Source organism: Bos mutus, chromosome 13 (assembly GCF_027580195.1).
Source record: "Bos mutus isolate GX-2022 chromosome 13, NWIPB_WYAK_1.1, whole genome shotgun sequence".
Classification (NCBI taxonomy): domain Eukaryota; kingdom Metazoa; phylum Chordata; class Mammalia; order Artiodactyla; family Bovidae; genus Bos; species Bos mutus.
In genome coordinates, this window is record NC_091629.1 from 59,617,379 (window position 1) to 59,632,398 (window position 15,020).

Genomic DNA, 15,020 nt, shown 5'->3' on the forward strand with positions numbered 1-15,020 from the left:
CACACGTCTTTTTTGTGATAGAAATACTAAAAATTTCAGAGGTTTTTTGTAAGGAAAAAAAAAACACTATACATATTACAATCCCATGTAAAAGTGATCTCCACCTGATATTTGATAACAGTAAACACTAGAAGAGGGAATATCACACAAAATAAATGGTAAATAAAATCCATTTAAAAAGTTGAAAGAAAAAAGTAAAATATTTAACATTTATAAGATATTCTTAAAATACAATTTTAAAATACACAAAGCAAAGCATCAATTGTCCTATCCAATAGTCTTGATTTTTATTTCAGTACAAATATGTCCGATATTAAAAAATTTTTTCTTTCATTTTGCATTGACAGCAGTCAAATTGTTAAGAAGCTTTCAAAAGCAGAGCCAAGGTGGGCATTAGGGTTTGCTTCATATACCCTCATTTTCTTTTTCAATGATGAAAATATTTTATCTGCTTGCCCTGATTCTGATTTAACCATTGAGGATAAATGGTTTGCTAATTATCATTAGATAATCAGATCATTTGCTAACTCAAATTTTACATCAGTTTCTGGCATCATGATGGACTGTTGCACAACGTACATTCACATCTTCCTCACTTTGGATTTCTTCTGTTAAATTACTAGCAAAGAACAAATTGTAATACACAGTATACACAATACAGTGAATATTTAAACACTGAAAAAGTGTCCGAGTACATCTAAATGACTTACCGTTGAGATTTCCAGCAAGTTCAGCAAGGCTACAAGAATCACAGGTCAAAATTTCACATTTAATGACTTATTTCGCTTCACAAATTTGTTATTTCTTAGAACACCACTAATAGGATTTGTGTAAAGGATATGATGCATATAAATGTACCATTTATTTTTACAAGAATGACTCACCATCCTGCACGGACACATTCGGGGCACGGCAATAAGTGAGGCTGACCGCCTGGGCTGAGACCACTTATCTCTCACTGGCTCCTGTCCTGATGCCTGGAAATGTCTACCTCCACCTTTGATTCTGCTGCCAGAATTTTCTTTTTCTAAACTTTATTGAGGGATAACTGGCAAATATAATTGTATATCTCAGCAGTCCCCAACCTTTTTAGCACCAGGGACCAGTTTCATGGAAAACATTGCACGCCTCACATGCGATGTTCACAGTAGGGGTCGCACTCCTATGAGAATCTAGTGCTGCCACTGACCTGATGGGTGGCGTAGCTCAGGTGGTAATGCAAGTGATAGGGAGCGGCTGTAAATACAGATGAAGCTTCACTCACTAGCCTGCCACTCACCTCCTGCTGTGTGCCCAGTTGCTAACAGGCCACGGCCTGATACAGGGGACCCTGATACATTGGGAATCCTTGGTATATCTCATGTGCACAGTGTGTTGCTTTGACAACCACAAACACTGTAGAATGATCACTAAGATAATCAACTTGTCCTGCTCTCCATGATGTCAGTAGATTCCTTTGAACCTGTCATGTCTTCAGGAAGATTATCAAACTTTAACTGTCAACTTTAATTCTAATTTCCCATTTTCCCAATTTCTTGACTAATTTTTCTCAGGATTCAGGAAAACATAAAAGAATTCTTTGAGACGTGCTTAGAGTTGCAGCTGAGATGATGCCAACAGAGGAAGTGGACATATTTTTCTTTTAGGAAAAACTTTTTTAGCTTACTTATACCTATCAGATTGTTCACCTGGCGGGAGGGAGGAGCTTTTCTGAATTCATGAAAATATGCATATAGACTGTTTGAGCTGTCAGCTTGGGATGACCTCAAAGGTACAGGAAAAGTACCCTTTAGTAATTTAGGAGTCATGTAAATTTCTTTAAATATGCAAAGCCTAGCAAATGGAGGAGGACAAGCTGAGGTAAGTCAGAGTGTTGTTTTCAAAAGGACTTCTGGATGGTAACTTTAGACAGGGCCTAGCTATTACCAAGATTCACTGTCCAACATCAGAAATTAATATTGATCTGGGTTTGAGCAAATCATTTTCCTTGCCCCACCCTTATCTGAGGACTTAAATACAATATTATATGGGTCATTTATTTATTATTACAAAATGTTTTCACACATGGCATCTCACGTAAGAGAGTAGCAGAAACACATATTTTAAGTACCTACAATGTATCAGACACCACACCACATCTTTCACCTGTGTTTTCTCAGTCCTTAAAATAATCCTAGAGTGGATATTACTAATTTTACCCCATGGGTCAGGAAGATTAAGGCTGCAAACCATACTTTTCAACAGTCACAGATAGTTAGCAACACAATCTAGAATTCAGTCTAAGTCCAACTTCAAAACCCCTTGCTCTTTCCATCATGCCATCCTGCTAGTCACACAGTGGTGTAAGTCACAATATCTGACGGCTGCCATGGTCCACTGCCTTCTCCCCACCTAGGGGAGAGGGCTGGTACCAGGCAGCCCAACTGCTCCATGAGGACAAATCTCACTATCCTCAGAGTAATAAGACCTTCCCATGTGCACACTTAAATAATAATAGGGATAGTTACTACCGTTACTTGAAAGAAATATATAGTAAACTTGAAAGCAGAATATATATTTTGGGGAAAAAATTTAAAATAAACATTGCAAATACAGTATAAAAAGTTTCTCTCTCACCTTCAAATATTTCACCAGCTTCTGAATTTGCCAATATTCTGATGGCAAATCTGCATTTGCTTCCTGACGATGATCAGGTTGTTCTTCATCTTCCTCACTTTCTGAGGAGCTGTCACTAATAATTTCCTCAATCTTTTCAACACTCTTACTAGGAACAACAACATATAATAAGTATGTTTATGCTACAGTATGCTTATGTTACTATTTCAGCAACATACATTGATACATAAACTATGGATAAGATACCAACACCATCAGAATTGTGGCAGATCTTTGTTAACATCTACATGAGGTGATGAATAAACACATGCCTTTATAGCAGGTGCATTTCAATATTATTGCTCTGGTGCAATAATAATAAAAAAAAGTAGTAAAAAATGAAAAAGGTATTAGGTAAATGACCTAAGACTCCCACTTGTCATAGTGATAAAATAACTTAAATAATGGGTGGCTATTTATATTTATGTTTCTTCCATTTCTTTACTTGAGATTGAATACAATTGAAAATTCAGTTTTCCAATTGCACTGGCCACACTGCAACTGCTCAACAGTCATGTATGTCGAGTGGCTACCACACAGGACAGCTCAGAAATAAACCATTTCTATTACTGCAGGAAGTTCAGTTGGGCAACACTGCCAGTGCCCCAAAGGGAAAGGCATTTTTTCCCTTACCAAAGACAGTTAGTTCACTTTATTCCATCCTGCTCTGAGGCTTTTAACTCAATATCAAGGTCCTGGACACATGGAACATATTGAATTCACTCTTATTTTCTTTCTTTCTCTCTCTATCCCCCCAGATGTGCTCTCCATAAACATCTTTTTTTTTTTTTTCCATTTGGAAGCATAGTATAGGAGGACAGGTAGTTGTCCAGTTTCATTAATTCTAAAGGTTCTACCATTCTCTTAATTTCTCAAAGACTTTTTGGCACACAGAGCTCCAATTCTTGTACTTTCAAAAGTCAGAATGGTACAACTGTGCTCTCTGAGCCACAGTGCGGTGAAATCCTGAACCGAAGTGTCTGGTCCAACTAAACAAGACACATGAACTGAGTGTCAGATTTATGTATTCTCTTGTCCAAAAGATGTCAGGAAACCTGAATTGGTTACAGAGGAAAATCTGATAGATCGGATTAGTAGACCTGGAAGGCATTATACTAAGTGAAATTAGTCAGAGTAAAACAAATACTATATCACTTCACTTATATGTGGAATCTCAGAGGAAAAAAAAAAAAGCAAAAAACAACCAAATTCATAGAAATCAGACTTGTGGTTACCAGAGTTGGAGGGAGGAGAAATTGGAGGAAGAAGGTCAAAAGGTACACAGTTATAAGATAAATAAGTACTAAGGATGTAATGCACAACATGTTGACTACAATTAACACTGCTGTGGGGTGTATTTGAAAGTTGCTTAGAGAGTAAATCTAAGTTCTCATCATGAGGAAAGAATTACTTGTAACTATATAAGGAGATGAAAATTAACTGAACCTATTGCAATCATTCCACTTCAGTCACTTCAGTCGTGTCTGACTCTGTGCAACCCCACAGATGGCAGCCCACCAGGCTTCCCCGTCCCTGGGATTCTCCAGGCAAGAACACTGGAGTGGGTTGCCATTTCCTTCTCCATTGCATGAAAGTGAAAAGTGAAAGTGAAGTCACTCAGTCGTGTCCGACTCTAGCGACCCCATGGACTGCAGCCTACCAGGCTCCTCTGTCCATGGGATTTTCTAGGCAAAATTACTGGAGTGGGGTGCCATTGCCTTCTCCAACATATATATATATATATATATATATGTTATTAAGGGGGTGTGTGTGTGCATATATATATATATACATATATATATATGTTATTAAGGGGTACACCATAAGCTTTGACTGTGTAGATCACAACAATCTGTGGAAAATTCTTCAAGAGATTGGAATACCAGACCACCTGACCTGCCTCTTGAGAAGTCTGTATGCAAATCAAGAAGCAACAGTTTAACTGGATCTGGAACAAAAGACTGGTTCAAATTCAGAAAGGAGTACCTCAAGGCTGTATACTGTCACTCTGCTTATTTAACTTATATACAGAGTACATCATGCAAAATGCCAGGCTGGATGAAGCACAAGCTGGAATCAAGACTGCCGGGAGAAATATCAATAACCTCAGATATGCAGATGACACCACCCTTATGGCAGAAAGTGAAGAGGAACTAAAGAGCCTCTTGATGAAAGTGAAAGAGGAGGGTGAAAAAGTTGGCTTAAAGCACAACATTCAGAAAACTAAGATCATGGCATCTGGTCCCATCACTTCATGGCAAATAGATAGGGAAACAATGGAAACAGTGAGAGTTATTTTCTTGGGCTCCAAAATCACTGCAGATGGTGACTTCAGCCATGAAATTAAAAGACACTAGCTCCTTGAAAGAAAAGCTATGACAAACCTTTTTAACAGCATGTTAAAAAGCTGCTGCTGCTACTAAGTCGTGTCAATCATGTCCAACTCTGTGCAAAAGACATTATTTTCTGACAAACTTCTGTCTAGTCAAAGGTATGCTTTTTCCAGTAGTCATGTATGGATGTGAGAGTTGGATCTTAGGGAAGGCTGAGCACCAAAGAATTGATGCTTTTAAACTGCGGTGTTGCAGAAGACTCTTGAGAGTCCCTTGGACATCAAGGAGATCAAAACAGTCAATCCTAAAGGAAATTAACCCTGAATATTCATTGGAAGAACTGATGTTGAAGCTGAAGCTCCAATACTTTGGCCACATGATGCAAAGAACTAAATCATTGGAAAAGATCCCGATGCTGGGAAAGATTGAAGGCAGAAGGAGAAGGGGACGACAGAGGATGAGATGGTTGGATGGCATCACCAACTCAATGTACGTGAGTTTGAGCAAGCTCTGGGAGTTGGTGCTGGACAGGGAAGCCTGGCACACTCCAGTCCATGGGGTCTCAAAGAGTCAGACACGACTGAGCAACTGAACTGAACTGAAGAAAAGAGAAGTCTCAATTCAGTAATCTAAACTCACATCTAAAGAAACTAGAAAAAGAAGAGCAAAACAAACCCAAAGCAAAGAGAGAAAAGAAACTAATAAAGAAAAGAATGAACAAAACTGAAAACAGAAACAACTTGAAAAATCAATTTAAAAAACTGCTTCTTGAAAAGATCAATAAAATTGACAAACCTCTAGCAAGACTGACAAAGAAAAAGAGAAGACACAAATTTCCAGTATCAGAAATGAATAAGATGTAGCATATCACTTCAGATCCTGCTGACAACAAAAAGATAATAAAACTATGAACAACTGAACACAGACTAAACTGATAATTTAAAGAAATTGATTCCTTTAAAGGTACAAATTACTGTCACTTAACCAATACGAAACACATGATTCTTGCCTGGAGAATCCCTGGGATGGGGGAGCCTGGTGGGCTGCTGTCTACGGGTTCACACAGAGTCAGACACGACTGTAGTGACTTAGCAGCAGCAGCAGCAGCAGCAGGCTTCCCTGGTGGCTCAAATGGTAACGTGTCTGCCTGCAATGTGGGAGACCTGGGTTCAACCTGGGTTTGATCCCTGGGTTGGGAAGATCCCCTGGAGAAGGAAATGGCAACCCACTCCAGCACTCTTGCCTGGAAAATCCCGTGGATGGAGGACCCTGGTAGGCTACAGCCCATGGGGTCGCAAAGGGTCGGACATGACTGAGCGACTTCACTTTCACTTTCATGGCTACTAATGGAATTAATTCATAACTTAAAAAACAAGTGTCTTCAGTTTCAGATGATTTCACTGGAGAATTCTACCAAGCATAAAAAAACAAACACGAATTTTACACAATCTCTTCCAGAAAACAGAAGAGAACTGAACTCATTTTATGAAGTCTGATATCAAAACTGAAGTACATACAGAAACAAAACACTGCTATTGAATATCCCTCATGAGTGTAGATGCAAATATCCTTAACAAAATGTTAAGCACGTATAAATATATATATGTAAAGCTGGGCTGGAAGAAGCACAAGCTGGAATCAAGATTGCCAGGAGAAATATCAATAACCTCAGATATGCAGATGACACCACCCTTATGGCAGAAAGTGAAGAGGAACTCAAAAGCCTCTTGATGAAAGTGAGAGTGAAAAGTTGGCTTAAAGCTCAACATTCAGAAAACGAAGATAATGGCATCTGGTCCCATCACTTCATGGCAAATAGATGGGGAAACAGTGTCAGACTTTATTTTGGGGGGCTCCAAAATCACTGCAGATGGTGACTGCAGCCATGAAATTAAAAGATGCTTACTCCTTGGAAGGAAAGGTATGACCAACCTAGATAGCATATTCAAAAGCAGAGATATTCCTTTGCCAACAAAGGTTCGTCTAGTCAAGGTTATGGTTTTTCCAGTGGTCATGTATGGATGTGAGAGTTGGACTGTGAAGAAAGCTGAGCACCGAAGAATTGATGCTTTTGAACTGTGGTGTTGAAGAGGACTCTTGAAAGTCCCTTGGACTGCAAGGAGATCCAACCAGTCCATTCTAAGGGAGATCAGTCCTGGGTCTTCATTGGAAGGACTGAGGCTGAAGCTGAAACTCCAATACTTTGGCCACCTCACGCGAAGAGCTGGATTGGAAAAGACCCTGATGCTGGGAGGGATTGGGGGAAGGAGGAGAAGGTGACGACAGAGGATGAGATGGCTGTATGGCATCACCAACTCGATGGACATGAGTTTGAGTGAACCCTGGGAGTTGGTGATGGACAGGGAGGCCTGGCGTGCTGCGATTCATGGGGTCACAAAGAGTCGGACATGACTGAGTGACTGAACTGAACTGAAAGCTATATATATGTAAAGAAGGACCAAGTGCGGTTTATTCCAGGAATGCAAGTCTGCTTCAGGATTCAAAAATCAACCAGTGTAATCCACTACAGTAACAACCTACAGAAGAAAAATGGAATGATCATACTAATTGATGCAGAAAAAGCATGTGACAAAATTCAACACTCAGTGGTATTAAAACTCTCAGAAAAACAAGAGTAGCGGGGAACTTCCTCAACTTAAAGAATATCTGCAGATAAACTCTGAGAAGGCAACGGCACCCCACTCCAGTACTCTTGCCTGGAAAATCCTATGGACACAGGAGCCTGGTGGGCTGCAGTCCAATGGGGTCGCTAAGAGTCTGACAGGACTGAGAGACCTCACTTTCACTTTTCACTTTAGTGCATTGGAGAAGGAAATAGCAACCCACTCCAGTGTTCTTGCCTGGAGAATCCCAGGGATGGCGGAGCCTGGTGCGGGGCCATCTATGGGGTCGCACAGAGTCAGATATGACTGAAGCGACTTAGCAGCAGCAGCAGCACAAAAACTATCATCATACTTACTGGTGAAAGACAGAATGCTGTCCTCTTAAGACTAAGAAAAAGGAAGGAAGGACTTTTACCTTGATCATTGATAGTTAACAGTACTGGTGTTTCTACTTCTGGATGTAAATCTAACAAAACATGTACTGGACTTTTATGCTGAAAATTAGAAACTGCTGGTGAAAGAAACCAAAGCCTTAAATAAACAGTCATACAGTCTACACAGTAAAGATATCAATTTTCTCAAAATTGAGATAGGGTTTCAATGTAACTTCTATCAAAATCTTCAGTTGTTGTTGTTCAGTCACTCAGCTGTGTCTGACTCTGCAACTGCATGGACTGTAGTACGTCAAGCTTCCCTGTCTTTCACCATCTCTCAGAGCTTGCTTAAACTCATGTCCATTGAGTTGGTTGGAGAAGGCAATGGCACCCCACTCCAGTACTCTTGCCTGGAAAATCCCATGGACGGAGGAGCCTGGTAGGCTGCAGTCCATGGGGTCGCTAGGAGTCGGATACGACTGAGCGACTTCGCTTTCACTTTTCACTTTCATGCATTGGAGAAGGAAATGGCAACCCACTCCAGTGTTCTTGCCTGGAGAATCCCAGGGACGGGGGAGCCTGGTGGCTGCCATCTATGGGGTCGCACAGAGTTGGACACGACTTAAGTGACTTAGCATAGCATAGCATTGAGTTGGTGATGCCATCCAACCATCTTTCTTCTGTTGTCCCCTTCTCTTCCTGCCTTCAGCCTTTCCCAGTATCAGGTCTTTTCTAATGAGTCAGCTCTTCGCATCAGGTGGCCAAAGTACTGGAGTTTCGGTTTCAGCATCAGTTCTTCCAATGAATATTCAGGATTGTTTTCCTTTAGGATTGACTGTTTTGATCTCCTTGCAATCCAAGGGACTCTCAAGAGTCTTCTCCAACTCCACAGATTAAAATCTTCAGTAAGTTTTTTTTTTTTTTAGCATGATCATTCTAAAATGTATGTGGAAAGGAAAATAAGTAGAATAACTCAAAACAATTTTGGGATAAAATAATAAAGGGAGAGGAATCACTTTACCAGATTTCAAGAATAACTATAGAGCTATAATAATCAAGATTGTGTGCTATCAAGATTGTGTGCTAGGGCTAGATATAAAAATTAGCTGAACAGAATGGAGACTCAGAAATAGCCCCGAGTACACCCACCTGATGCTTGACTAAGGTGAAAACACTGAACATCAGTAGGTTACAAAAAAGAATCTTGATGTATATATAAATTTTATATAAAATTAAACTCAAAATGAATACCAGCCTTAAATGTAAAATTATTACAACTTTTAGGAAAAAATCATTGGAGATAATCTTCAGGATCAAGGGCTTCATGAAGAGTTCTTAGACATGACATCAAAAGCACAATCCACAGAAGAAAAACTAATAAATCAGACTTCATCAAAAACTGTTCTCCCAGAGGCCCTATTAAGAGGAGGAAAAGACAAGGTACAGAGAGGGAGAAAATACCTGCAAACTAACATATACAATGAAGGATATCATAGAGAGATAGATGAAGAACTCTCAAAACTCAACATTTTGAAAAACAAATGATTCAATTAAAAATGAGCAAAAGATATAGACAGACATTTCACTGAAGAGCGTAAACAGATAGCAATAAGTTCATGACAAGATATTAACATCATGAGCCATTAGGGAAATGCAAAGACTGCAATAAGCTGTCACTGCACAGATTTTAGGACAGCTAAAATAAAACAACAAAACCAAATATTGGCGAGGATGAGGGGAACTGAGTCTCTCATACATCACTGGTGGGAACACAAAATGGTGCCACCACTCTGGAAAAGCTAGTTTCCTAAAAAGCTAAAAACACAATTACCATATATATCAGCAACTGGGCATTTACCCTAGGGGAATAAAAACTTTCATCTGTACAAAAACCTGTATGTGATTGTTTATAGCAGTTTTATTTTTAAAAGCCAAAAGCTGCAAACAGCTAAAATGTGCCTTAATACATGAAAAACTTTAAAAGCTGTGGTATATCCATACAATGGAATGCCACTCAGCAAAATGCATGCAACAATTAGGTGGATCTCAAGGGTATTATGGTGTTGGAAAATAAGTCAATATAAAAACAACATATGAATCTATCTATACGGCAGTCCAAAATGACAAAATTATGAAAGCAGATGACTGTTGCTAGGAAGTGGGGATTATGGGGGAACAAAAGTGGTTGTGACCATAACAGGGTAGCCGGAGGACACGTATGGGGTGAACAGTTCTCTAGCCTGGTTGCCACGGTCACCATAACAAATTACACATGATAAAATGACACTGAACTATGCATTGTCCCAATGGAGGGAAAGAGCAAATTAGCCAAGATGGTGGTGGTCAGGCTCTCTTGCCCCACAGCCTCTCACTCTTGCCCCACGTTTTATAAATACATGGTTATGTGACAGCTGACATCACTTACAGCACTGCACACCCGTATCATGATGTACCCACTTGGCCGTGGGCCACTTCTGCTCTGATACCCGAAAAGCCCTGGAGGCTGCCTTATGTCTGTGTTACAGCCATGTTATGGCCGCGTTAGGGACGTGTTATGGCTGTGTCTGCTGGGTCAACCACAAGAGAATACAGCGTGTCTGCTGCTACAGCTGCTATGCCAGTCAGGAGAGAATAAACGTGTCTGCAGTTTCTACGATTCCTTACATTTTCTTCCAGCTTTGCTTGTTGCCTACCCTGGGTTCAGTGAACAGTGATATAGCAAAACACATATACATTGTACCAATGTTAATTTCTTGGTTTTGATCTTGTACAGTAGTTATGCAAAATGCAGGATTTAACTGTTGGGGGGAACTAGGTGAAGGGCGTATGGGATCTCTCTGCACTATCTCTGCAACTTTCTGTGACTCTACAAATATTTCAAAGTAAGAATTTTTTAAGAATTGTCAAAATTTGAATAATTTATTATTCCTAACTTTCCAAGATGGCATATATGTTTTAGAGTGTCTTAAAGTTTGTTTTCTTTTGAACTGTGCAAATTTTATAATATGAAATTCCTGCCATTTCTCCCTGCCTCCCAAACTTAAAAGCAGCTGAACTTTCTCCCCAGATATGTCACTTTTATTGTCAAACTGAAAACTGGGTAAGAAGCTTAACAGTTGGTTTTCGACTAATGGCTGTTTTAATGAGAAATTACATATGTCACTTTAGAATTAGCAGAGCCATTGGTGATCAGTAAGTAAGGCTCAGAAAGATGACGATTTTGCTATGACAGAGGCAAGAGATTAGCTAAGAGTCCTGTTTTGCTACCATTCCCTGGGTTGGGAAGATCTCCTGGAGTGGGAAATGGCGATCCACTCCAGTATTTTGCCTGAAAAATCCCATGGACAGAGGAGCCTGGCAGTCTACAGTCCAAAGGGCTGTAAAGAGTTGAACATGACTGAGCAACTGAACACACATGCAGTTAACAGCTTTTTGCAGTTAACTGCTTTTTGCATTAAATATATGTGTTTACAAACAGTTAGCTAATACCAGTAGATCACTGTATTTAATTCCACATTAGGGACATACAGTTTTCTGGGGCAGAAGCCCACTGTACCCCTCTTTGTCTGGCCAAGCAATAAAGCTATTAATTTCTACTTTATCCCCAAAATAGCTCCACATTGAAAATTATCCTATATATTTAAAGAAACCCATTATTACCCTTCTTACAGCATTTCTACTATATCAGTATAGATATCATAAGACCCTAATGTGAAAGTAAAGCACCATTAACCAGTATTAACTAGCTGTTATGTAGGAGTGGCTTTAAAGAACTGATCCTCAAGTGGTAAAGAATCTGTTTGCAATTCAGGAGACTCAGAAGACATGGGTTCAATCTGCAGGTCGAGAAGATCCTCTGGAGAAGAAATGGCAACCCACTCCAGTATTCTTGCCTGGAGAATCCCATGGACAAAGAAGCCTACTGGGCTGCAGTCCATAGGGTCGCAAACAGTTGGACATGACTGAGAACGCACACGTTAATAGAAACTCACCGAATTAACTGTGCTCTTCCAGGTGAAACAGATGATCTGGACTTTTCAAGTTTTCCTCCATGTTTTTCTACTTGGGTGTCTCTTAGTGTATTTCTGCTCCTAAAGAAATATTAATTATATTAATTACTTTATGCTAATAGAATATTAAAAATATAAATGTGTACAAATATTCCATCATTATCATGCACCCAAATGATATGTTTTCCTGACAGAGAATGACTATGAGTTTCAGTCTCATCTGACACCTGAGAGGTCCCTTCTGTCCTGTCCTGCAAGCAGAGCCATGAATTTTATATAATGGAGAAACACTTGTCCAATATTTCTTTGGCCAGAAACAGGTCTTCACAGGTTGCTATCACTGGAAAGGTCCTTCAGTCTATGTCTTCTACCCTGAGTCCCAACTGCCTGTGTTCTCCTTGCCCACCCAACATCACAGCAGGGCCTGTGTCGATTTTCTGGACATTCTCAAGCTTAGTATACTTTTTGGAATATACTGGTTTGCATTAAATCCTTGTTTAGTAAATTCTTAACTGAAAAAAAAGTGAGCACATGGAAAAAGCAGTATTTTATAATTCATCCCCCAGTTAACAGATGAGCCCAAACACTTATCATTTTCAGACTCACCCTTTCAAAGAGAGCCACAAGGTCAAATACCCGCAAATCAGGGAGAATCAGAGGAGCAAGGTGTCTCACCTCCCACAAGTCTCCCCTCTCTCAGCTCTCTGAGTCTGTGTCCAAAATACAATCACCTGTGCTTCTTGGAATCCCTATAGGTGAGGGTCCCCACATGACCAGTAGGGAGCCCGTTCTTAATAAGGGGACAACATGGAACACTAAAAATACACTGAAACTTGTAACCCATTTGCTAAAACTTCACAAAGTGCTCTAGGTGCTTCTGACTGCTTTGGTGTTGGCAACATTGGCCTTTATTCTTTGCTTTGGCACCAATTTACAAAGGGTCCTGAATGGAGCTGCTGCTGCTGCTGCTAAGTCGCTTCAGTCGTGTCCGACTCTGTGCGACCCCATAGACAGCAGCCCACCAGGCTCTGCTGTCCCTGGGATTCTCCAGGCAAGTACATTTCAGACTTTCATAAAACCAGTGTCCACTTTACTCAGGCCTGTCACATGTTTCAGATTTTATCCTTTTTATAGTATTCATTTAAAGTTCTCTTAATACACATGGTACCACCGCTATGAAGTTTCCCCTAATTAACTTCACATGATTTTTTATTTTTTTAACTAATTTATTTAATTGGAAGCTAATTACTTTACATTATTGTAGCAGTTTTTGCCATACATCGACATGAATCAGCTATGGGTGCACATGTGTTCCCCATCCAGAACCCCCCTCCCACCACTGGTCATCCCAGGGCACCAGCCCTGAGCACCCCATCTCATGTATCGAACCTGGACCAGCAATCCGCTTCACATATGATAATATACACGTTTCAACACTACCCTCTCAAATCATCCCACCCTTGCCTTCTCCCATTGAGTCCAAAAGACTATTCTTTACATCTGTGTTTCTTTTGCTGTCTCACATACAGGGTCATCGTTAACCATCTTTCTAAATTCCATATATATGCGTTAGTATACTGTATTGGTGTTTTTCTTTCTGACTGACTTCACTCTGTATAATAGGCTCCAGTTTCATCCACCTCATTAGAACTGATTCAAATGCATTCTTTTTAATGGCTGAGTAATACTCCATTGTGTATATGTACCACAGCTTCCTTATCCATTCATCTGCCGATGGACATCTAGGTTGCTTCCATATCCTGGCTATTGTAAACAGTGCTGCGATGAACAAGATGAACATTGTCTCTTTCAAATCTGGTTTCCTCAGTGTGTATGCCCAGCAGTGGGACTGCTGGGTCATATGGCAGTTCTATTTCGTTTTTTTAAGGCATCTCCACACTGTTCTCCATAGTGGATGTACTAGTTTGCACCAACAGTGTAAGGGGGTTCCTTTTTCTCCACACCCTCTCCAGCATTTATTGTTTGTAGACTTTTTGATGGCAGCCATTCTGACTGCCGTGAGATGGTACCTCATTGTGGTTTTGATTTGCATTTCTCTGATAATGAGCGATGCTGAGCATCTTTTCATGTGTTTGTTAGCCATCTGTATGTCTTCTTTGGAAAAATGTCTGTTTAGTTCTTTGGCCCATTTTTTGATTGGGTCATTTATTTTTCTGGAATTGAGCTGCAGGAGCTGCTTGTATATTTTTGAGATTAATTCTTTGTCAGTTGCTTCATTTGCTATTATTTTCTCCCATTCTGAAGGCTGTCTTTTCACCTTGCTTATAGTTTCCTTCGTTGTGCAAAAGCATTTAAGTTTACTTAGGTCCCATTTGTTTATCTTTGCTTTTATTTCCATTACTCTGGGAGGTGAGTCATAGAGGATCCCGCTGTGATGTATGTTGGAGAGTGTTTTGCCTATGTTCTCCTCTAGGAGTTTTATAGTTTCTGATCTTACATTTATATCTTTAATCCATTTTGAATTTATTTTTGTGTATGGTGTTAGAAAGTGTTCTAGTTTCATTCTTTTACAAGTGCTTGACCAGTTTTCCCAGCACCTCTTGTTAAAGAGATTGTATTTTCTCCACTGTATATTCTTGCCTCCTTTGTCAAAGATAAGGTGTCCTTAAGTGTGTGGATCTATCTCTGGGCTTTCTATTTCATTCCATTGATCTATATTTCTGTCTTTGTGCCAGTACCATACTGTCTTGATGACTGTAGCTTTGTAGTATAGTCTGAAGTCAGCCAGGTTGATTCCTCCAGTTCCATTCTTCTTTCTCAAGATTGCTTTGGCTATTTGAGATTTTTTTGTATTTCCATACAAATTGTGAAATTATTTGTTCTATTTCTCTGGAAAATACTGTTGGTAGGTTGATAGGGACGGCACTGAATCTATAGATTGCTTTGGGTAGTATACTCATTTTCACCATATTGATTTTACCAATCCATGAACATGGTATATTTCTCCATCTATTTGTGTCATCTTTGATTTCTTTCACCAGTGTTTTATAGTTTTCTATATAT

The 15,020-nt window shown here is 39.8% G+C and overlaps 1 protein-coding gene across 8 annotated transcripts in view; it reads right to left on the reverse strand.

Moving 5' to 3' along the window:
- The window catches only part of ODAD2 (outer dynein arm docking complex subunit 2), a 167,181-nt gene that overhangs the window by 115,997 nt on the left and 36,164 nt on the right, over positions 1 to 15,020 (reverse strand). For all 8 annotated transcript variants that reach the window (XM_070381801.1, XM_070381802.1, XM_070381806.1 and 5 more), the window contains 2 exons: positions 11,979 to 12,077; positions 2,617 to 2,764 (listed from right to left, as the gene is read on the reverse strand). In XM_070381801.1, the coding sequence (XP_070237902.1) occupies positions 2,617 to 2,764; positions 11,979 to 12,077 (247 nt within the window). The remainder of the gene's footprint in view (positions 1 to 2,616; positions 2,765 to 11,978; positions 12,078 to 15,020) is intronic.